Here is a 24,551-nt window from a genome sequence, read left to right on the forward strand (position 1 = left end):
TCCTCCAATAAAAAAAGAAAAAGAAAAAAACTTATCAGTGGTCAACCTCATTATTTACCTTGCTGACATTTAAAAATAATTCATGATAGATTCAGTTATTTTATAATGGCAGCAGTTCCTCACTATTTAGTGAAATATGTAAACACGCTGTGCTGTGCTTAACTGCTCAGTCATGACTGACTCTGTGACCCCATGGATTGTAGCCTGCCAGGTTCCTCTGTCCATGGGGATTCTTCAGGCAAAAATACTGGAGTGGGTTGCCATGACCTCCTCCAGGGGATCTTCCCAACCCAGGGATAGAACAGAGGTCTCCCGCATTGCAGGTGAATGTTTTTTACCATCTGAGCCACCAGGGAATCCCAAATACTAAAGTTTTAGTTTTTATTAAATATATCAACAAACATTTACATTAAACCTTTTTCCTCCTAAATCCAAGCATTTATTAAAAGTTAGTATATGATTACTAAACACCAGACACAAACTTTTATTGGAATATTTTATTTACATTTTATATTTAAAGAGAATCAATACAAATCGGGACCTATTTACAGCATTTCAAATTAGTGTACAAGAATGCAATGGTTTCATCCACTCTACATTTAGCCAACAAAAATACATGTCTATTCTGCTTTTGCTTAAATTCTGCTGGAATTTGTACTGGAAACAAAACTCTAAAACCAAAGATAAGCTACAGAAAATATAAAGTGCATTTTTATAATAGCTCTATTTAACTTTGGTGGATGAAGCTTCAAACTTTATATTAAGGCACCTGGAATTCTACCCCCCCCAACACCAATTCTTTTTCAAATACCAAGAAAATGCATTCACAAAATTTATAGCTACATAGATAGAATTTTATTTTACCTAATGTTATTTTATAAAGCCCATTTAGGTAAAATGTAAACTCAATTTTCAGTCAACTTTGTTTGGAAAACATATTCTATAGATTAATTTCTGTAGACAAATTCATACACAGAGATCAATTAACAATTTTTGTCTGACTTATTCATAATCATTTTCAAATGGTATGATGATTTATATGTTCTGCTTTTGAAAGTCCCATAAGTAAGGTTTGAGAAATAGTTATATAGTGTTTTTGTAAGGAAAGTTTTTGTCTATGATCTTTTGTCAAATTGGTGTCGTTAATATACCAATCAATCCAGTCCAGTCCATATTCTCTAAGAAACTATGCTTGACACTCAAATGAAGTAAATTTAGCCTGATTTTAAAAATAAGAAATTGTTAAAATGAGTATTTTGCTTTAATCTTGTTCTATCAACTTAATGCAGCTTAAATAGATATTTCATGAAGTACTAGCCTAAGTTTGCATTGTTTTTTAAATTACAATTCCAGATCAATATAAGCACCTGGAGAAAAACCCTGACATATATAGCCCAAGCTAAAGTAGTATTATTTTTAATTAAGATACTATCATAAAATAAAGTGATTACAGCTGTTCCACATTTTAAAAGCAACATGTTTTGATTAAAAAAATTGTTATAAATGGAATACATGATTACTTGACAAGAGTATTGAATGTTTAAAAATGTTGCTACTGCTATCGAGAGGAAACTTGCCTATGAAAAACATTATAATGTGTTTGTGGGAAAAGTTAGTAGGTTTAATATTTTAAGTCATTTAACTATAGCATAATATTAGTCATCTCAGCACTTTCAGTATCATTCTTATTTTATTAAGTTTATCCAGTTCCTTAGTAGTAAACTAGGCCCTGATTGGCAGTTCTGTTATTACTAAAGGTTTAAGTTTTCTATTGACACAGATTTTATGACTTAATTTCTCGAACAGTGGTCTCCTGATCATCTTCTTCAAAGGTTGGGTTGTCAACGTGAGGAACAACATCCACTGCCATGGAGTTTGCTTCATGGTTTACCAGCTGTAGATTTTCATCTTTAAAAAAAAATGGCATTTGAATCAGTTCTAATGAGGTGGATGAAACTGGAGCCTATTATACAGAGTGAAGTAACTCAGAAAGAAAAACACCAATACAGTATATTAATGCATATATAAGGAATTTAGAAAGATGGTAACGATGACCCTATATGCGAGACAGCAAAAGAGACACAGATATAAAGAATGGACTTTTCGACCCTGTGGGAGGAGGTGAAAGTGGAATGATTTGAGAGAATAGCATTGAAACATGTATATTACCATATGTGAAATAGATGACCAGTCCAAGTTCAATGCAGGAAACATGGCACTCAGAGCCAGTACACCAGGACAACCGAGAGGGATGGGATGGGGAGGGAGGTGGGAGGGGACTTCAGGATGAGGGACACATGTATACCTGTGGCTGATTCATGTCAATGTATAGCAAAACCCACCACAATATTGTAAAGTAATTAATCTCCAATTAAGTAAATTAATTTTTTTTTTCAATTAAGTAAATTAATTTTTTAAATGGCAATTTTAGGATGCTTTCACCCCTATGTTCTTTAAGACACAATTCAACACACATGTCTAAGAAACCTTTCTTATCTAATTCAATCACACTCTGATTATCATACTAATTCCCTGTTTCTTTAATATGATTTTGCTGCCTTACATAAAGTACTTATATGTGTGTGCTCAGTCGCTTCAGTCATGCCTGACTCTTTGTGACCCTATGGATTGTAGCCTGCCAGGCTCCTCTGTCTATGGGATTTCCCAGGCAAGAATACTGGAGTGGGTTGCTATTTCCTCCTCCAAGGGATCTTCCCAACCCAGGAATCGAACCCTTGTCTCTGGTATCTCCTGCATTGGCAGGCGGGCTCTTTACCACTGTACCCACGGAAGCCCTAAAGCATTTATGGCATTATATTAATTTACAATTACTATTTTGTTGAGTCATACGTGTGTTTATTTTTACCTACATTATAGCATCCTTAAGAGCAACAGTTATGTTTTCTGTCTCTTCTCTATTCTAAATATAATAGCTCTTAAAATCAACTTCATGTTTGAATCACCTGGGCACTTTAAAAAATTATGTATGCTTTTTCATATACATATATCTTATTGATAAATTGATAAGATAGATCTGTGTGCATGCTCAGTCAAGTCCAACCCTTTGTGATCCCATGGACTGTAGCCTGCCAGGCTCCTCTGTCTATGGGATTTCCCAGGCAAGAATACTGGTTGTCATTTCCTTCTCCAGGGGATCTTTCCAACTCAGGGATTGAACCCACATCTCCTGTGTCTCCTTCATTGCAGGCAGATTTTTTACCAACTGATAGATTAAGATAGGTAGACAGAAGGACTAAAGTTAATCAACCAGGAAGTTGTGGAGGGAGTTCCCAAAATGGAATACAAGTAGTAACAAGTGAATATAATTATTTTACAGATGAAATATATATAATCATTCTGAAGAGAGTGGGAAAGAAAAGAACTAACCTAAGTAATTTTGGAAAATTATGTTTTGACTATATCCTATAAGGTTAAAACCAAAGAACTACACTGGTTAGTGAAATTGTTTTTCACAAGGGTACATTAGCAATGCTGCAACTTACATGTTCTTTAGGACTGAACAAATAAGTAAATATATTGAGGATAATAACAGCTGGGTTTCTCAATGTCCAAGAATGGAGTTAAAAGTAAGGAAAGAGGAAGGCTAGAATAAACTCTCTGGTGTTGGAATAGAATCATACATCAGTATGAACTAGTTGTTCTTCAGATAGGTGAATGTAGATGTGTGTATATTTGTGTGAGTACATACACATATTTCCTCGCTTTGTTCCTTGAAAGGGCTAATAGCAATGACACTCCAAAAGCAATGAGCGTACCTAATGCCCGATCTTGATTCTGAGGTGCTATTCTCCAATAAAAGCTCCCACTCTCCGAAGAAATAACTGATTCTAGGGTTAGGGCAAGAGAGCAGATTAACCTAAATTCTAGCCTAGGGGCCAGCAAACTACAGCTCACAAGCCAAATCCATAGCTAAGAGTGATTTTGACACTTTTAAGAGGTTGGAAGATAAAAACAACACTGTCCCAGTCCCCAAAGCAACAAAGACCTAAAGTCTTCAAAGCCTAAAACATTTACTATCTGGACATTTACAGAAAAAGTTTGCCAATCCTTGGCCTAGAACATCTTGTGATAACAGAAAGTAAGGAAGTGCTCAAAAAAAGGGGGGGCGGTATTTTGAAAGAAAATCAACCAACTTGAGGGAGTTCCCAACGACCAAATCTAGGACAATCTAAGCGTGAATAAATCATGAGAATAATATTATGAAGAAAAAGAAATATCTGTGAGTCCATATTATTATAAACAGTTGAATAAATAAGTGGAGAAATGATAGCTCTTCTTTAAATTAGAAGCTTAATTAATGTAGAAAGAAGGATGGAAATAGAAAATCACCATTTGGCACACACTTCAGTAATAATTATTGTAAGCAAGAACTATCAATGATTGCTAAAATTAGTAGGTAAAAATTATGATGAGAAACAGGACATTTGCATAGTTTCCAAGTGTCTCTCTAGAACACAATAATTATAAAGGAAAAAATAATAACTTTAAAAGAAGAGGCTTGGCAGATACCACCTTAACCAAGTGAACAAAGTTAAAAACATTGATAATAAGACATGGGCATGATGTGCCTCATTATATGATATCAGGCAGACAAGATAAGATATGTGGTTTTCTTGCCCGAAATAGACAATGGACAATGAATTTAATCATTGGGAAACAGCAGACAATTCCAAATTGAAGGATATTCTTCAAAGTAACTAACTGGTGGCCTTCAGAGATATCAAAGTCAAGAAAAACAAAGACTAAGAAACAGTCACATATTAAGACTTGACAGTTATATTAAGGACTTGACAGTTAAATGTAATATGGACTTTTCAGCAGATTGGGTATAGAAAGAACATATCCAAACATAAAGGACATATATAGGGACTTCCCTGGTGGTCCAGTGGTTAAGATTCCAAGCTTCTAATGCAGGGAGTATGGGTTGGATCCCTGGTCAGGGAGCTAAGATCTCATATGCCTCGCATGTGTGAGATGAACTAATATTTGATAAGGGAACCAAAAACATCCAGTGGGGAAAAGACAGTCTGCAATAAATGGTGTTGGGTAAGCTGGATAAATATGCAACAGAATGAAACCAGACCCCTATCTCACACCACTGAAAAAATGAACTCTAAATAGATTAAGGATTTAAAATGCCAAGATCAACAAATGGGACTATATCAAACCAAAAAGCTTCTGCTCAGCAAAAGAAATAGTCAAAAGAATGAAATGGCAAGCTACAAAATGGGAGAAAATATTTGCAAACCACCTATCAGGTAAGGAGTTAATATCCAAAATATATAAGGAACTCATACAATTCAATAGCAGAAAAGTAAATAATCTGATTTAAAACTGGGCAGAATTGAAATTTTGGGGGGAAAAGATATTTTCCCAAAGAAAACGTGTGTGCATGCTCAGTTGCTCAGTCATCTCCAACTCTTTGCCCCCATGGACTGTAGCCCATCAGGCTCCTCTGTCCATGGGATTTTCCAGATAAGAACACTGGAGTGGAATGCCATTTCCTCCTCCAGGGGATCTTCCCGACCCAAGGATTGAACCTGCATCTCCTGTGGCTCCTGCACTGGCAGGCAGAGTATTTACTGCTGACCCATCTGGGAAGCACCCCAAAGAAGATATGTGTATACAAATGGCCAACAGGTACATGAAAATATGTTCATCACTAATCATCAGGGAAATGCAAATGAAAACCACAATGAAATATTGCCTCACACTTGTTAGAATAGCTATTATCAAAATTATAACAGATGAGTGTTGGCAAGGATGTGAAGAAAAGAGAACTCTGGCATACAGTTGGTGGGAATGTATATTGGTACAGCACTATGGGAAACATGTATGGAGGTTCTCAAAAAACTAAAAATAGAACTATCATATCATCCAGCAATCCAACTTCTGGGTATATACCCAAAGGAAATGAAATCATTATCTTGAAGAGACAGCTGCACCTCCATGTTCACTGCAGCATTATACACAATAGCCATAGAAATAACCTATTTCTATTGACTGATCAACAGATAAAGAAAATGTGAGATACATATATATGTACACACACACACACACACACACACACACACACAGAGGAATATTATTCAACCATGAGAAAGAAGGAAATACTGCCATTTGTAACAACATGGATAGATCTTGAGGACACTGTGCTAAGTGAAATAAGCCACACAGAGAAAGACAAACACTGTATGATAACACTTATATGTGGAATCTTTTTTAAAAAAGTTGAATTCATAGAAACAGAGAATGGTGGTTGCAAGAGGCTAGAAGCAGGGGGGAATGGGGAAATGTCCATCAAAGGGTACACGTGTCCAGTTATAAGATGAATAAGCTCTTGGGAATTTAATATATAGCATGGTGACTACAGTTAACAATACTGTAGTAAATACTTGAAAGTTGCTAAGCGTAGATCTTAAATGTTCTCAACACACACACACACACACACAATTTGTAATTATTTGAGATGATAGATTTGGTAACTAATCTTTCTCTGGTTATATGTCAAGTATATTTCAATAAAACTTGGGGGGAATGAGAGAAGAGGAAATACAATGTGGGATCCTAGGACAGAAAAAGGACATTAATGGGTCAACTGGTGAAATCTGAGTAAGTTCAGTTTAGTTACTAACATTTTGTCATATAATTTCCTGATTTTGATAATTGTATATGGTTATATACGATGTTAACACTTGGAGAAGTTCAGTGATGGGCATTCTTTTTACTATTTTTGAAATGTTTTTTCAGTCAGGCTGAAATTATTAAAAAAAAAACAAGCAAACCTGTGCTTGGGCCCACATCTCATGGATTCTGATTGAACTATTCTGGGGTAGAGTCCAGGTATCAGTAATGTTTAAAGTTCTTCTGGGTGAGTCTAATGTGCAGCAAGGATTAAGAACTAGGGGCCCTATTCTGTGGTTCTCAAAGTGTGGTCCCTGGACAAGCAGTCACATTATCACCTGGAAACTTCTTAGAAATGAAAATTCTCAGGGCCCATCTCAGACCTATTGAGTCAGAAACTAGTGGTTGCCACTCTGCTTGTTTTTTTTTTAAATAAACTTTTATTCATTTATTTTATTTTGGCTGTGCTGGGTCTTTGTTGCTGTGCATGAGCTTTCTCTAGTTGCAGCAAGTGGGGGCTACTCTCTAGTTGCAAATGTATGGGTTTCTTGTTGCTGTGGCTTGTCTTTGCAGAGCATGGACTCTAGAGCGCTGGCTTCAAGTTGTGGCACAGGGGCTTAGTTGGCCCGCGGAATCTGGGATCTTCCTTGACCAGGGATTGAATCTGTGTCCTCTGCATTGCAAGGCAGATTCTTAGCGACTGGACCAGGGAAAGCCCTCCCCTCTGTTTAAACAAGCCCTCTAGGTGACTCAAGGTATGCTTAAGTTTGAAAACCAGTGTTCCAATAAAACTCAGCACAATGATGGAACACACAGGCACGAACTAAACAACTGTATGTTTTCGAAGCTATTTAAACCAACTATCACCATAATAATCAGTGATTAATAGGAAAGATGCCAAAACAATTAATATATAATTGTGTGTGAGTATGTATGCGCTCAGTTGAGTCTGACTCTTTGCAACTCTGTGGACCGTCGCCCGCCAGGCTCCCCTGTCCATGGGATTTTCCAGGCATGAATACTGGAATGGGTTGCCATTTCCTCCTCCAAGTGACAAATCTACTTTACCATTAATGTTAAATTTTGCTGCTCTAATGTTTTTGCAAAACCAATTAAAAAATTCACGGTTGTAGTCTGATCTCAAAGTGGTGGTGGTGGTGGTGGTTTAGTCACTCAGTCATGTCCGACTCTTGAGATCCCATGGACTGTAGCCTGCCAGGCTCTTCCATCCATGGAACTCTCCAGGCAAGAACACTGGAGTGGGTTGCTGTCTCCTTCTCTCTCAAAGCAAAGTATATTCTCTTAATTTAAGACATATGACTGAGGCACCAATTTATCTATTAGCAGTATCTCTAAACTATAGGAGAAGTAGCCAAGAAGGAAAAGTAACCCTTAAAGTATGAAACCCCAAATATCAATATATAAAAGGGATGACAAGTGTGCCACTTCTATCCATGATTACATTTTAAGTAGTCACAAAAGTCACACTAACACATTCACCTTCAAAGATGTTGGTTTAAGTCAATTTAATATTTGATTTGTTTGAAGAGCATAATAAAGTATTAGGAAACTAAGCTTAAATTTCTTAGCTTTTATTTTTGCTCTGACTCTCTGAATGGGAGGATTTTACCCCAAGGCCATACCAATTCTATATATCCATTTATTTGGGTGCTCACACTTGTGATGGTTGTAAATTTGGCATGCCTCAAACATTCAGTGTCTGAGCAAAATCCAATCATATGAGGAAGTAACATAGGTTGTTGACTTTATAACGGGTATTCTTAGACTGGTTTGGTTTTTGGTATCTGTTACTGACTTTAGAAATAGCATATGGCTTCTAAAAGTGAAGAAAAGGCAGGGTAAAGATGAATATTTCTGTATGTGTAACTTTTCTACAAACTATTAGATATAAATTAGAATATCTCACAAGCTCAGCATAATAATGATGACTGGGCGCCACAGTAGAACTGTAAAATAAAAAATTACAACTAAAATACAAAGAAATATTTCCCTTAGATATCAGAAGCTTATCTTAAAATACATGATTTTAAATCAGGGCTAATTTTATTTTTAATAAAACTTCTGGTTTCCTAATGTTGAAACAAATCTACTCCACACAGCTTAAACATATAGTTACAGGAAGCATATTATTTTATTCTTATTAAGGCAAACAAACACCATTTATGTGGGTTAAACTATTATTCTTTTTATTTTACTTATTTATTTATTTTTGGCTGTGCTGGGTCTTATTTGCTGTGCAGGCTTTTCTCTAGTTGTGTGAGTGGGAAAATCTATTCTGTGTGATCACTCACTCAACACTTATTTGAGTATTTGCTGTGAGGCAGCTTGTGCTAGGTGCTGGGTATACAATAGTGAACAATAAGACACTGTCCCTACCCAAACGGACTTTTTAAGGTTTTAATACAATTCAGTGCAATAAGTGCAATGATAGAAGTTCTGTGGAAGTAGACAGTAGGGCCACACATGTAACTAAAGATAGGCTTCTCAGGGGAGCAAGTTTTCTTTTCAACATTTTATTTTGTATTGGGCTCAAGCCAATTAACAATGTTGTGATAGTTTCAGGTGAACAGCAAAGGGACACAGCCATCCATATATATGTATCCATTCTCCCCCAAACTCAAAGGGGAGCAAGTTTTAAAGGAGGAACAGGAGTTGGACTTGGCTTCCCCAATTTCTTGGTAGAGGAAGAGTGGAAGGAATGGGCAGAGAGAAGAGAGTGGTTCAAACTATGACTGTTGAATTAAAGTTAGAAATTAGGAAATGGTTTAAAGGAAAATTATATTGAATCAAAAGGAAATGGAGAGGGAAGAATCTAGGATTCTCCCTAAGTTTCTGGATTGAGGTACCTGGGTTGGTGTTCCTACCATTTATGTAGATAAAGAATACAGGAGAAGGAATATGAATCATCATTTTATTTGCTTCTCAAATTCTCTGCAAAAACTGTTCTGCCTTCCACTCTCCCCCATAAAAACTGAACACCAAAATAGTAGGTTGGGACTTTTTTTCTTCTTTTAAACTGACCTGGCAATAAACTGAATTATCCCATACACTCAGGCCTCTTGCATAGCAGGCAAGAATTCTACCACTGAACTACCAATGCTGCTAAACTGAATTATGCCATACCCTCTCCTTTATCTTCACTGAATTCTATTAGCACACCAAAAATTCATCTGAGGCTAATAGACAATGATTATCTATTATAGGTAGAATAACACACAGATTATTAAGATTCTTATGACTACTTTGCACTCTATGAAATGTTCAGAGATTAGATTACAATATGAGGTTTGCATTTGCAAGATAGTATTTCTCGTGACCTCTGTACAAACGGTATCTATGGCACTGATAAGCCTACCAAGGACAAAGGTTCATGTCATAGGAAGCTGCAACTTTTACAAGTCATCTTGACATTTCATTTTCCTCCTATTTTTAGGCCAGAATTAGGTCATCTCAAAATGGGGACTGAGGAAAAACTATCAAACCAACAAAAACCAAAAGACAAAGGTGGAAGTTAAAGAAAGAGAAAACAATTTGTATAGGGGTTTTCTCTAAGGAAAAAAGTAACAGAATTCCCTAAAATCTCTCTACTGGTATGGCATTACTATTTTGAAATTAATACATCCACTTTTAGTTTCCAAGGTTTGTTCATTTCATGGCAAATAACAGGTGGCAGCATACTGTTCTTAAACACAGTTTCCCATCTGGCAAAAAAAGGAGGGGGTGGTCTGGAGAAGTTGTGTATAAATAAAAATTTTGGAAATTAAATCATATTTTATCATTCCATAACTTCTTTATCATAATTTCTGCTTGATATGCAGTAAAGAATGGCTTCTAAAGTTGAAAACTTGTCCTTAGCCTCTGTAAGTTAATAAATCAACACTTACATGCATTGGAGAGCAAATTTCCAATAAAAAATCTTTTCTTCTGTGAATAATCCCCATTCTTAAAGCATTTCATCTGTTTCAGGTATATTTGAATATGTGTATATTAAGTCAAGAGAGGGGTGCATCCTGCATTGCATTACTGTCACTAGAAAAAACCTGGAATGTGTTAATTGTGTCAATGGATGAACAGAATAAATGCTAAAAAAACAGGAGTACTCTGCCTGGGTGTCTAATCTCCAGCGGATCATTTGTGGGGCACTTGGGGCCCCTCAGCCTGGTGCTCACTTGCTGAGTGTGCATGTTCCTCCAAAGGTGGTTCATCTGCTCCCTGAACTGAAGCATATCCAGATGAAGCAGTCTCACTGCGGTTATCGTCTTCATGAGGAGAGGCACTACTGGAAGTTTCATTGGATACAGGAACTTGTAAAGACACTGATCCATCTTCAACATCCACCTGTGGAAAGCATTTGACCACATTAACAGGCACTCAGAGTACATGCTTTTCCTTGACATATTATTACAAAGTTTCTCCCTAGGTGACTTCTTAGAGCAAGGCTTCCTGACTTTTGAAACTTACAATCCATTTTTTGATGATCACAAACATCTCTTGCTGGTCCCAGCCAGAGCACTTGCAGTAACTGGGTCCAATGGGACGAAAGATGTTACAGGCAGACTACCATCAACATTTGACATGCTTATCTGGGTGAACACTTCATAATATAATGCCTGAGACAAGGAAGGTACTCAAAAAACAAATTCCTATGCTGTCCCCTATGAGTACTGAGAATCACTGTCATCTATATATCTCTTCAAGTCAGGAAGATTCTGTTGAGCTTGACTCTCTGTTGTGTGTATTGTGAAACAGGCAGTTTTTTCACTTATGAAAAATAATTCAATATTTATTATACTTTCTCAAACTTTACATGTTCATTTAACTACAAGTTTGGTTGCAATGCAATAGTAAGATAGTAAAAAACAACAAGGGGTATCAGAAGTCAGCTGGGGTTATCACTTCAAGTTCTGACCAAATAATAAGTACATTTGAGGAGGGGGAAGAAGGAGGAAAATAGAGGTGGTCCAACATGACATCTCACTGTCACTATGATATAAGTAGTTTCCATTTTTGGTATAACCTATAAGTCTAGCACATTGTATAGTTAACAAATAGGATGACAACTTCCTGAAGGTTAAGATATATAAATAACACGCTGCTTAAGTTCCTTTGTATAAATTGTTTAACAATGCTTACCTCAATTCCCAAAGCTTTGAGTATGTCACATTTGCACATGGGGCAAGTCCTGTGTTCTAACAGCCATGGGTCAACACATGTCTTATGGAAAACATGGCTAATGAAGGAAAAAACATATAAATTGGTTATGTGAAAGAGCAACAACACTTTGCCTAATACACTAACAGGTTACTCTATAAGTTTATTTGGTCTTTTAACAAATGACTTTTTTCCCTTTAAAACACACAATCACAGAAACAAAATTTAGAAATTTCATAATATATTACTCTTAAATATAAAAGTCTCATTACCCTAGCTTCATAAAAACTTCATAAAAACTATTTTCAATACCACTTACTTAAAAATATTTAAGATATTGCCTGACCTAACATATACAGTAAATTGGATCTTGATTATTTTGTTATACCCTAACTATAAAACAGCACAGTTAGTCATTCTTGATAATACAGACAAAAGTATTGAGTGCAAAATAATTCTGATAATTTAGGAAATGTGACAAATTCCAAGAATACCACTATTTAATAGCAAAAAGGAAGAATGTTAAGAATAACTTCCAGGAGAGGGATAATGAGAAGCTAACGAAGACTTCCAAATAGGTGCTCATAAATTGATTTTATTTTTTTCTCAACAGGATGGGTATAAATCTTTTGAATTAAATTACCCAGTACCACACACACACAAACACACAAATAAACAGTGGTGCTGGCTACACACACACTATAAACAGTGGTGCTAGCTAGGTTCTCAGTTTTTTACAGAAGTAGTTTCCAAATTGTACCAGATTATGGAAACTTCATATAATTAGCCTTATACTATTTCCAATGATACTAAAAACAAAGCAATCATCTATATTTAAGTGAAAAGAAGTTAAAAATAAGCACTTTCTTTATTTGGAGACATTCAAAATAGTTTCCTGCACTATAATGATTTTTGTAAATCAGCTATTTTTATTGACAACATAAAAGAAAATCAAACTTACTTGCAGGTTAAGATGCGCACCAAATCATTTGGTTTATATAGTTCAATACACACGGCACAACTATCTCCGTCAGGGCCGATTTCCTAAGAGCAAAGAGTTACTGTTATTCCAATGGATAAGAAAAATACACTAAACTACAGAGCAAGATCAGAATATACATGCATTTAATACATTACTTAAATTCCTACAGAAGGAGCATCACATCACTAAAATGACTTTCAGTAAGAAATTTGAAATTATCTAGACTTAACTGGAATCTAAAAAAAAGGCAAACTTATAGAAACAGAGTAGAAAAGTAGTTTCCAAGGGCTGAGGAGTGGGGAAAACAGGGAGAAGTTAGTAAAAGGGTACAAACTTTCAACTATGAGGTCTGAAGATCTAATATAAAACATGGCGACTAGAGTCAATAACACTGTGTATTATGTAATTGAAATTAGAAAATAAAATACTTAGACTTTAAAAAGTAAAAGAGGATTCCTGAGTAGCCTGGTGGTTAGGATTCTTGGCTTTCACTGCCATAGCCTGGGTTCAATCCCTAGTTGGGGAACTCAGATCTTGCAAGCCATGTAGCATGACCGAAATAAATAAATAAATAAATGTAAAACAATAAAGTCAACCCAAGAGGAATAGTATAAAGAGAAACATGTAGCACTAACGTAAACGTTTTCCTGGTTTTAGAATTTACACAGTGCCATAAGTTCTTTGGCTATGTTTTTCCATTAAAAAAAATTAAGGTATAATTCACATGAAGTTAAATTCATTCTAAATGTTGAGTAAACAGTTTTGCAAGTTTGGAGAAGCACGCAGTCATTTAATCCCCACCATAATTAAGATACAGGATAGTCCTGGTACCCCAATAAATTCTTCTATATCCCTTTGTAATTAACCCCCTCCTTTTATCTCTATCTTCTGTTACCCACTGATCTGTTTTTCAGTGCCTTCTATTTTGGCTTCTCCAGGTTATCTTATAAGTGGAATTGTGTATTATATAGCCTTTGAGTCTGGCTTCTTTTACTTAACATAATGCATTTGCAATTCATCCCTGTTGGTGAATATATCAGTAGGGTTCTGCTGTTTTTATGGCTAAGTAGTACTCTATAATATAGATGTACCACAGTTTTTTATCCATTCACCATCTGAAGGACATTTGGCTTCTTTTCAGTTTTGGATAATCATCAGTAAAGCTTCCCTGAACAATTTTGAACAAGCTCTTACATGAATGGGTAAACACCTAGCAGTGAGATTGCTGGGTTCTTTGGAGAGTGTATATTTGACTTCATAAAATTGCCAAATCATTTTCCAAACTGGCTGTATATTGCATTCTCACCAGCAAATGTATGAAAGTTCCAGCTGTTCCACATCTGACCAGCTATTGGTATTGTAGGTTCAATTGGTTTTAGCCATTCTAATAAATGTGCTGTGGGTATCACACTGTGGTTTTATTTTGCACTTCCCTAATGATGAATGATGGCTGGATGGTCTCACTGACTCGATGGACATGAGTTTGAGTAAACTCCGGGAGTTGGTGATGGACAGGGAGGCCTGGCGTGCTGCGATTCATGGGGCTGCAAAGAGTTGGACACAACTGAGCAACTGAACTGAACTGAACTGAATGATGAATGATCTTGAGCAACATTTTATGTGCTTCTTTGCCAACCATATATTTCTTTGGTAAAATGTCTGTTTTGCCCATTTTTCCACTAGGCTACTTTTTCTTTCGTTGAATTTTGAGAGTTCTTTATATATTCTGGATACAGTCCTTTATCAGATATGTGATTTGCAAATATATTCTCCAAGTCTGTGGCTCATCTTTTCAGTCTCTTAACAGTGTCTTTCAAAGAGCAAAAGCTAATTTTAACAGTCAAATTTTTCATTTTTTTCTTTAATTGACTTGTTTTTGGTATAATATCTAAGTAAATTTTGCCTAACTCAAGCAACAGAGATATTTTTCTCCAACGTTCTCTTATAAAATTTCATAGTTCTAGGTTTTATATTTAAGTCTGTGGTCCATTTTGAGTTAATTTTTACAGAGGGTATAAAGCGTGAACTGAAGTTCATTTTTCATTTTTTCTGTATATGGATATTCAGTCATCGTTTATGGTTTCCAACAAATGGCTGTCCTTTTTTTTAAAATTGTTTTTGCATCTTTGTCTAAAATCAATTGATCATATATATGTAGGTCTATTTCTGGACTGTCTCTTCTGTTCCAAGGATCTAAAGGTCTAGCATTTTCCTAATACCATACCTTCTTGACTACTGTAGCTTTAAAATAACTGCAAATCAGGAAACATTAGTCATCCAAATTTGTTCTTTATCAGAATTATTTTGGTTATTCTAGTTCTCTTGCTTTTCCAAATAAACTCAGAATCAACTTGTCAATTTCTACAAAAGTTGCAACTGATATTTTGATTGAAACTGCACTGAATCTTTAGATCAGTTTGGGGAGAGTCTTCTAATTCATGAACATGGTATATCCCCACTTTTTTAGGCCTTCTTTGATTTCTTTCTTTCTTTGATATTTTGCAGTTTTCAGCACATAGATCTTGTACATATTTTGTAAGATGTATACCTAAGGATATAATGGTTTTGGTGCTATCATAGATGGTATTTTTTTACCTCGATAAGTTCTATAGCTATATTTTCATTGTAGTACAAACCTCTATAGCTATTTTTTATATGGGTTTTAAACATCAATGGTACTTTTCAACTGTGCTAAATCTGAAAATTGATGTTCAAGTAAAGTTGTACTTAAGTACTATATTCATTTTCTGTTGTTGCTATAACAAATTACAATAACTTAGTGGCTTAAAATGACACAAACTTATACTCTTAACTGTTATTGCTCATGGACCCTTTCTTGTACTACTCCAATCTCTTACTTCCATTGTCACATCTCTTACTTCACTGTCAAATCTCCTCTTTCCTCCCTCTTATAAGAACACTGTGATTATATTTAGGTCCCACTTAGATAATCTAGAATAATCTTCCCATCTCAAGATCCTTAACTTAATCACATCTGCAAAGTCTTTTTTGCCATATAAGACAACATTTACAGGCTCCAGGGATTTAAAAAAAAACCTAGATGTCCTTGGGGGTCATTATTCAGCCAACCTCCAGCATTAAATAGATTAAAAAATCAGTTATATTTATAAATTCCAATTAAAATTATACTTTGGAAGAATATGAACTTTAAAAAATGGATTGGTAGCACTGCTTTAAAACAAATAGCATTTAAAAGTCATAAATGCACCTTGTCTCCTTGCTTCAGTGTACGGAGTTGAAGCCTTCCAATAGCTTTTTTAGCATCTGCCTTTAACTGTCTCTGTAATAAAAAATAGCAGGTATTAGAAAAAAAATTTAAACAAATTTGATAAAAGAGGTATAGAGGATTAATAAATATTTATAAGGTAAAAGTCAGTGTATAAGTAAATTCTGAAAGACACAATTTAATTAACCATAATAAATGTCCATTTATCTCATATCAAACAGGAATTTTTAAATTACTGAAACCTTATGTTTCCTACCTTCTTAAACAGCAGCTTTGGGCCACAATGATAAAGCTCTATGTCCCTATTCCAAATGAATTCAGCTGCTTTGAATTTTCAAAGCAGTTTTCCTATTTTCAAAAGCCCAGAGGGTCTTAAAGTACATATTTTCCAATTTCTTTTTTTTTTAATAGTGTCTTATTTGGTAGAAAGTACATAGGATTTGGATTCAAATGAACCTAGATTTAAAACCTGACTTTTTCACTTATGAAATGAAAAATCCTGGACAAGTCATTAAATCTTTGAGCTTGTTTACTCATCTATAAAATGAGGATAACATAAATCCTTCCAGTGTTATTTGGTACTAGGGGAAAAAAATTGCTGTTTATAACCACTACTGCCTTGTAAGGTGGGTGGATTCTGAGAGCGGTGGAGTCTGAGAGTTTTTTGTTTGTTTCACTTAACATATACCTAGATGAGTCTGAATATGCAAAGGCAAGTCTATGGTTCATTTAGGGAATAAGGACTAAAATATTACATTTATATCTATCTATCCATACACACACACACACACACACACACACACATATATTTGAATCAAAAGTGAGGTTTTAATATGGAATCTAGAAAAATGGTACCAATGAACCTATTTGTAGGGGAAGAATAGAGACTCAGACATAGAGAATAGACTTATAGACACAGTGGGGGCAGGAGAGGGTGGGAAAAATTGAGACAGTAGCATTGAAATGTGTACATATTACCATGTGCAAAACAGATAGCTAGTGGGAAGTTGCTGTGTAACACAGGGAGCTCAACCTGGTGCTCCGTGACAACCTAGAGGAGTGGGATGGGGTGGGAGATGGGAGGGAGGTTCAAGAGGGAGGGAGGGAGCATATGTATACCTAAGGCTGATTCATGCTGATGTATGCAGAAACCAATGCAACACTGTAAAGCAATTATCCTTCAAATAAAAAGAAATTAAAAAATAAAATTTAAAAAAGTATGGGGGAAATCTAAAATGCAAGGGAAAAGTGAGAAAGAAAGGAATCAATGAGAGACTGTCTCTTTGTATGGGATGAACTGGTGGGCGGGGGTAGGGGGGAAACCAGGTAGTATGAGATATTCAGTGTTAATTTGAAATTATTTGTGAAGCCACAAATAAACCTTCCTTCTATTTCAGTAAAATCTACCACATATACAAATGCCTCAAGAAAAGATAATATATGTGTAAATTGAAGAAGAGGCCAGGTTTCACATCTGGGTGGATGCTGTATGGAATAGAGAGATAGTATGTTTAGCAGGGCAAGATGATAAGCAATCTTCCTATTTTGTATTGTGAAATGAACAAACTTAGAGAAATTCAGCAAAAAAGTAGATGAGCAGAACCAGAAGTCTTGTAAGAATGTCAACAGCTTCCTCATCCCCGTGTATGTACCTCCATCTCCAGCAGGGAGAACTCCTAGCTGATATCAAGCCTATATGAAAATTAGAGATAATTTAAGTAAGTGTTTGTCACTCAGTCGTGTCCCATTCTCTGTGACCTCATGGACTGTAACCCACCAGGCTGCTCTGCCCATGGGATTTCCCAGGCAAGAATACTGGAGTAAGTTGCCATTTCCTTCTCCAGGGGATCTTCCCAACCCAGGGATCAAATCCAGGTCTCCCATATTGCAGGCAGATTCTATACCATCTGAGCCACCAGGGAAGCTATGCAAGTAAAGTATACAGCATAATGTCTGGCTGATGGCAGACACTCAATAAAATGTTTATTAAATGAAAATATAAAGTATTTTCATCAATAAGCATTTTTATACATGTCTGTAGTAAATGTATTTTGGAAGGGAATAATCCATGAGTATAGGTGAAGTGAAGTGAAGTTGCTCAGTCGTTTCCAGCTCTTTGCGACCCCATGGACTGTAGCCTACCAGGCTCCTCCATCCATGGGATTTTCCAGGCAAGAACACTGAAATGGGTTGCCATTTCTTTCTCCAGGAGATCTTCCTGACCCAGGGATTGAACCCGGGTCTCCTGCATTGTAGGCAGACGCTTTACCGTCTGGGCCACCAGGGAAGTCACATGAGTATAGGTATGTGAGGCTATTCTTTAATGCCCAAATCCGCCTCCTATGTAAGATATCATTTTGTGAAAGGTATTTTACTCGATGCCAAGGTGATTACTGCCAAAGTATTTTTCTGCTGTCACAGTAGCAGCAGAAACTTCTCAGATTGTTATCTGACTGGCAAACATAGCTCATAGAAACAACTAATAGGAAGGCCTAGCCCTTAGAAGGAAAGAAGTGCTAACTGAAGCCCTTTCACTCCCTGTTTGAAGTTCACTCATAAGGGGAATTTTATGATGGTACTTAATTTTGAGCCTAAATATTTCCCTTCTATTTTGTTACTTGCATCACAATAATAGAATGAAAGTGAAATGAGGTACACTTAGGGTCTTTAGAGCTGGAAAAATTCTTGGAGTTCAACTAGCCTGATATCTAATCTGACAGATAAGAAAATTGATGCCAAAAGAGAAAGACTACCTTGCTCAAAATCTCAGAGTTGGTTAGTGTCAGTTCCACCGAAACCCAGAGTTTGGGAACACTTAACTCTGACATCAAGGTAGTCATCTTTTTGTTTACTGTGGCTTGGAGTAGGAAGCTAGTACTACTTCCTTATATTTATATAATTATTTAAAAAAAATTTTAGTTTGTTTTGTTTTTCTCTTTATTTTTTTAAATTGTGAAAGTATGATAACACATTTACAGGAGACTTAGAAAATAGCTGCTATATAATTTAAAATTATTTTTGATATCTATTACCTCATTTAATCCTCACAATATCCCCTAAAGGAGACAATATCTCTATTTTAATGCCGTTCAAATAGAGGCTTGCAAAAATAAAATAATTTGTCCAAAAGGGAATGCAACCTCTAAAAGACAGAGTTAGTACAGGAAGTCTGCTCTTCATACCCCAAATTCCATTATAATACAGCCATCCAAAATCATCTGAAGTTTTTCCAACTCCTGGATTCTATGGTCTGGCATATTGTGGCCAGTCCTTATAGTGAACAAGCAGTATGCCCACAGGGCTCTGGCCTTGGCCTAAACTTCCAAACATTACTACTTTTGTTTCCTATAAAACATAAGGTATTTCGACATGAAGAAGAGAAAAATGTAGACGATACAAAAATAGAGTCAACAAGAGAAAATAAGACAAGGAAAAAGTGAAGTTGATGAGAAGTCTTTGACAGTCATTTTGCACTTTGTCTTTAGCGCACTACTGACTTAGGTTTAAGCAACCAGCTCCACGACAACTGGGGAAATGCACTCACAAGGAAGTGATACATCGCTAGTGTATTTACATGACTAAGCCTGCACAGTTTGATTTCTCATTCCAAAATATTCAACAACATATTCAACTGGAGGCATGAGCCTCCAATGCTAGTGCTTATCAATTCATCAGGGATGGATGCTAACTATACAACTTTGATTATATCCAAGACTAACTGCAAATTAATTTGAGAGATGGGATCAAAAGCAAACTTTAAATGTAATGTTCAAGTCTATGTTGATGAAAAAAGTGGAACTTACATTAAGACAAATGCTTTTTAAAAAAAAATTGAGGGGGGACAAAAATATAGGGAAAAATTCAAGATGCCAGAATATCCTAAGCAAGGGACTTGATTATGAAAGATCTCTAAAAGATTTGCAGCACAGCATATACCAGTGTTTAAGGAAGCAACCCTAGAGTTTTAAAAAGCCTTTGAAAGGAAATCTGAATGTTTCCAATAACTCCTACCAAGCTTTTATAAGGAAAATATATTTCTTTCAATACAGAGGTGTGACTTGTGGTTTTGTTAAGAAGCACAATATTTAGAACCTGAATAAAGGTCACTTTTAAAACTGCCATCAGCACTCAAAATATTAATATTTCACTGTCACATTGATAGTAGGAGTTTCCAAGATGCGCCCATTCCTCTAAAAATTGACATATAAGAGCAAGATTAAGACCAAGTAGTTTATATTAAGGGCTTCCCGGGAGGAGAAGAGGACGACAGAGGATGAGATGGTTGGATGGCATCACTGACTCAATGGACAAGAGTTTGAGCAAAGTCCAGGAGATGGTGAAGGGCAGGCAAGTGGGGCATGCTGCTGTCCATGGGGTCACAAAGAGTAAGGCACAAAGAGTAAACCTGGTGTGCTACAGTCCATGGGGTAGCAGAGTCAGGCGCGACTGAGCGACTGAACAACAACAGGTGGCTCTCTAGTTGTAAAGAATCTGACTGCCAATGTTTGAGACACAAGAGATGCAGGTTCGATCCCTGGGTTGCTGGAGTAGGAGATAGCACCCCACTCCAGTATTCTTACCTGGAAAATTTCCATGGGCAGAGGAACCTGGTGGGTTACAGTCCATGGGACCGCGAAGAGTCGGACATGAATGAGCACAGCACAGTTTATATTAAATACATGTTGAGATTTTCCTGGTGGCTCAGACAGTAAAGCATCTGCCCACAATGCAGGAGACCCCAGTTCAATCCCTGGGTCAAGAAGATCCCCTGGAGAAGGGAATGGAAACCCACTCCAGGATTCTTGCCTGGAGAATTCCATGGACAGATGAGCTTTGCAGGCTACAGTTCATGGGGTCACAAAAAGTCGGACATGACTAAGAAATTAACATTTTGGGAAGTATGAAACCTCTCTCCAATTCTGTCTCCTCACCAGTAAGTAGGAATACTAATAATCCTATATAGGATTGTTACAACAATATTTTGGGCTTCCCTGGTGGCTCAGTGGTAAAGAATTCACCTGTCAATGCAGGAAACATAAGAGACACAGGTTCAATCCCTGGGTTGGGAAGATCACCTAGAGAAGAAAATGGCAACCCAGTCTAGTATTCTTGCCTGGAAAATCCCATAGACAGAGGAGCCTGGTGGGCTACAGTCGCAAAAGTGTCAGATACAACTTAGCAACTAAACAACACGTTTGAATAATATTAAGTCAAACCCTTGGGTGTCCCTATATGCTTTTATATTTAAAGATAATGTGCCTAATGCAAACTATAATTTATGTTTTACTTCTTAAAAAACAGAACTTCAAAAAAAAAAAAACTAGAACTTCAAGAGTGTATCTACTTTGGTACACAAATTACTTCAGACACCTTTTTAGTACCTCTCCATCATATCAGAATTCCTATCCTATAAATTCCAACAGCACATTGTTTCCACCTCTTATATTCTGTAGTTGTATTATTCATGTGTCTTTTTCTCCTAGTGGGTTGTGAGTATGTAGAAGACTGGGCCTTAATCATTAAAAAAAAAATCCCCATAATGCTTAATCTTTGCTCAAAAAATAGCTTTTGAATTTAGAAAAACAGATTTTCTCATCTAAGTTTTATTCATTAAAAGCCTCTACTCAATCAATTTTGAGGGGAAAAAAAGGTTTAGAGAACATGTATTGGACTCCTGCCATGCGTCAGGTTTAACCCTAAGTTTTTTACATGTGTCATCTTGTTTAAACAGTAACAACCTTATGGAATAAATAGCATTTTAATATCCAAATTTTATAGACAAGAAAAGGTCCTGAAGCTTGACTAAAGGCCAGGCAGCTGGTTAGTTGCAGAGCTGTGATTCAATTCAAGCCCAGGTTCCATCTAGCTTTAAAGCCCATGATCTCTCCACTATTAGTACAGTGCCTCCATTGTGTAACAGGAAAGAAGCCATTGAAGGGCTTCACATTCCTTGTGAAAAAGATAAATGAAAGAAATAAAAAAAAAACCTTCGAAGTTAGCTATTATCCAATCTTCAAATCCTTCTTCATTTGACTACTTACTGTGATTTGGGGAACTCTCTTAAACAAGTGTTTTATATCAACATATTCTACCCACCTCCTCACCAGTTCTAAGAGATACCTGGTCTAAGAAAATTTGGCAGAGTAGAAGACTGATTCAAAGCAGCTTGGTTGTTGGCCAATTTTGTTAACAGAAGCTTTATGTCATTACTCTATTCAAAAGCTGGGATGTTTCTGGTCACTGACGAATTTCAGTACAGTTTCTTTTGTTGTTGTTCTGAGTGACACTTTAAGTGGGCCGAAAATGAAGATTTGCAGCAATTCTCATCCTATATTACAAAGTTTAATTTTTAAATTACAGTGAACACAAAGATATTCTACCTATTTTACCTATGAATTTATATTGAACTAAGTAAAATAAATGTTTTAGTCTGGTTATTTGTCAGTCTGATTTTTGGTCCCAAGGTATTCAGTTTTCAGTTTAACTGAAACCCACATAAATAACATTAGGCATGTAGTCAAACCTAATAACTTGATGGGGGGCTGGTCAGGGTGAGTATATAAAAGAAAGGAAAGAACATGGATATAAGCAAACTAGATTTTCCTGTCCTTACGCCACCACTTTTTAAAAACTAAAAACTTTCACAAAAATGTGGCTCAGAATCAAGTCAATGTATGGCAAAACCAATATAATGTTGTAAAGTAAAACAAATAAATTAATTAAAAAATAAATTTAAAAAATTTATAAAACAGAAAACCTAAAATCAAGAATTATGGTAAGAGGATTCTTTTACTCAGATTCCTGTGAACAAAATAAAAATCTGAGTGTTGTGACTATTTTGATATATGAGAACTGAGAGTTATTTTTTTCCCCAATCAAAAACCTATGCATTGAATCACTGTGTCATACATCTGAAACTAATATAATATTGTATGTCAATTATACTTCAATTTAAAAAGCTAAAGTTTGCATGCTGCAACTGGAAGATTCCACATGCTGCAACAAAGACCTGACACAGTCAAATAAATAAAAATAATTTTTAAGAAGAGTAAGCAAAAACACCCCTATGTATAACATTTGAATGGGAGGATTCCTAAAGGAAAGAGGAGCTGCAGACTGTAACAAGCTTCCCATAAGTCTATGGAATTACAGAAATACGAGTACAGACCATTTGCATGAAGATGATCCCTGTGAACAGTGTGAAGAAATACACTGTAAGGAAGAGCATTGAGAAAAGGGGGAATTTGACCCAGGGGTTAGGTTATGACTCAGATTATAGCATTTTTTCAAAGACACAATCAAAACCTTTATTACAGTAAGTGAATATTTAAAAAAAAAAAAGTCCTGAGAGACTCATTGTAAGAGCTTCCTTTTGTTCAATGAGAAAATCCTAGGTCCTACTCAGATAAGAATTTGTTTAATCTGCTCTTCTCATGTAAGAGACAAACCAGTAGTTTTGTAAAGGGTTCTAAACTTCAAATTTAAGCAGGAACAGATACATACAAATGTACCCACTATAAATAGATAGATAGATACTGGTACAGTATGCAGACACCTGGTAAGTCTTCCAGTTAATTTCATATACTAGGAGAGAAGAGAAAATTTAATGTGATCAGAAATGTTTCAGATATTTTTAGTCATGCTTTAAGCTCAAGGACAAATTTTAAGATATTAATGTAGCTAAGTTCTTCCTCATCTGAGACCACACAGGAGTGCTATCTCTTTGGCAGCAAACTGCAAGGACACATGTGACCTATCTCTGCCTAGGAAGCCAATTTGAATCTCAGGATGTGAGGCTCAGATGGGGAACTGACTGGTCACTATATAATTCTGCTAGCAGTAGGCCATGCTGCCCCAAACTCAGGACTCCAACAATGAAACCAAGTGAATATTATTTATCTTGATTGTTGTGCCAAGTACCCATGACAAGCTGGTACAACGTGGTCCATTGCTTCAGATGTATATAACAAAATTATCAACCACTAACATAAAGAACACTTTGACTAATCTATTTTGTAAATGAAAGTCTGTACCACTTAATCTCCATCACCTATTTCTACCCCCCAGCCCAATCCCCCTCACCTTTGGCAACCACCTATTTGTTCTCTGTATCTGTGACTCTGTTTCTATTTGGTTATGTTTATTCATTTGTTTTGTTCTTTAGAATCCACATATAAGTGAAATCATACACTATTTGTCTTTCTCTGCCTGATTTACTTCACTTAGCATAATATCTTCTAGGTCCATTCATGTTGTCACAAGTGGTTAAGATGTCATTCTTTTTATGGCTGAATAATATTTCACTATATATAGGAGATAAAGAGGTACAAATTTCAGTTACAAAATAAACGAGTCACAGATATGAAATGCACAGTGTGCGGAATATAGTCAGTAATTATGAGTGTATGCATGCTAAGTTGATTCTGTAAGGCAAGAATATTGGAGTGGATTGCCATTTCCTTCTACAGGGGATCTTCTCAACCCAGGGATCAAACTCAAGTCTCC

General features: G+C 36.0%; 1 protein-coding gene across 3 annotated transcripts in view; it reads right to left on the bottom strand.

Annotated features, from left to right (window-relative positions):
- Positions 1–491: 491 nt before the first annotated feature.
- The window catches only part of RNF128 (ring finger protein 128), a 101,151-nt gene continuing 77,091 nt past the window's right edge, over positions 492–24,551 (bottom strand). For all 3 annotated transcript variants that reach the window (XM_065916483.1, XM_065916482.1, XM_065916481.1), the window contains 5 exons: positions 16,029–16,100; positions 12,779–12,861; positions 11,800–11,896; positions 10,836–11,004; positions 492–1,908 (listed from right to left, as the gene is read on the bottom strand). In XM_065916483.1, coding sequence (XP_065772555.1) covers positions 1,784–1,908; positions 10,836–11,004; positions 11,800–11,896; positions 12,779–12,861; positions 16,029–16,100 — 546 coding nt within the window. In that variant the 3' untranslated portion in view covers positions 492–1,783. The remainder of the gene's footprint in view (positions 1,909–10,835; positions 11,005–11,799; positions 11,897–12,778; positions 12,862–16,028; positions 16,101–24,551) is intronic.

Source organism: Muntiacus reevesi, chromosome X, assembly GCF_963930625.1.
Source record: "Muntiacus reevesi chromosome X, mMunRee1.1, whole genome shotgun sequence".
NCBI classification, from domain to species: Eukaryota; Metazoa; Chordata; class Mammalia; order Artiodactyla; family Cervidae; genus Muntiacus; species Muntiacus reevesi.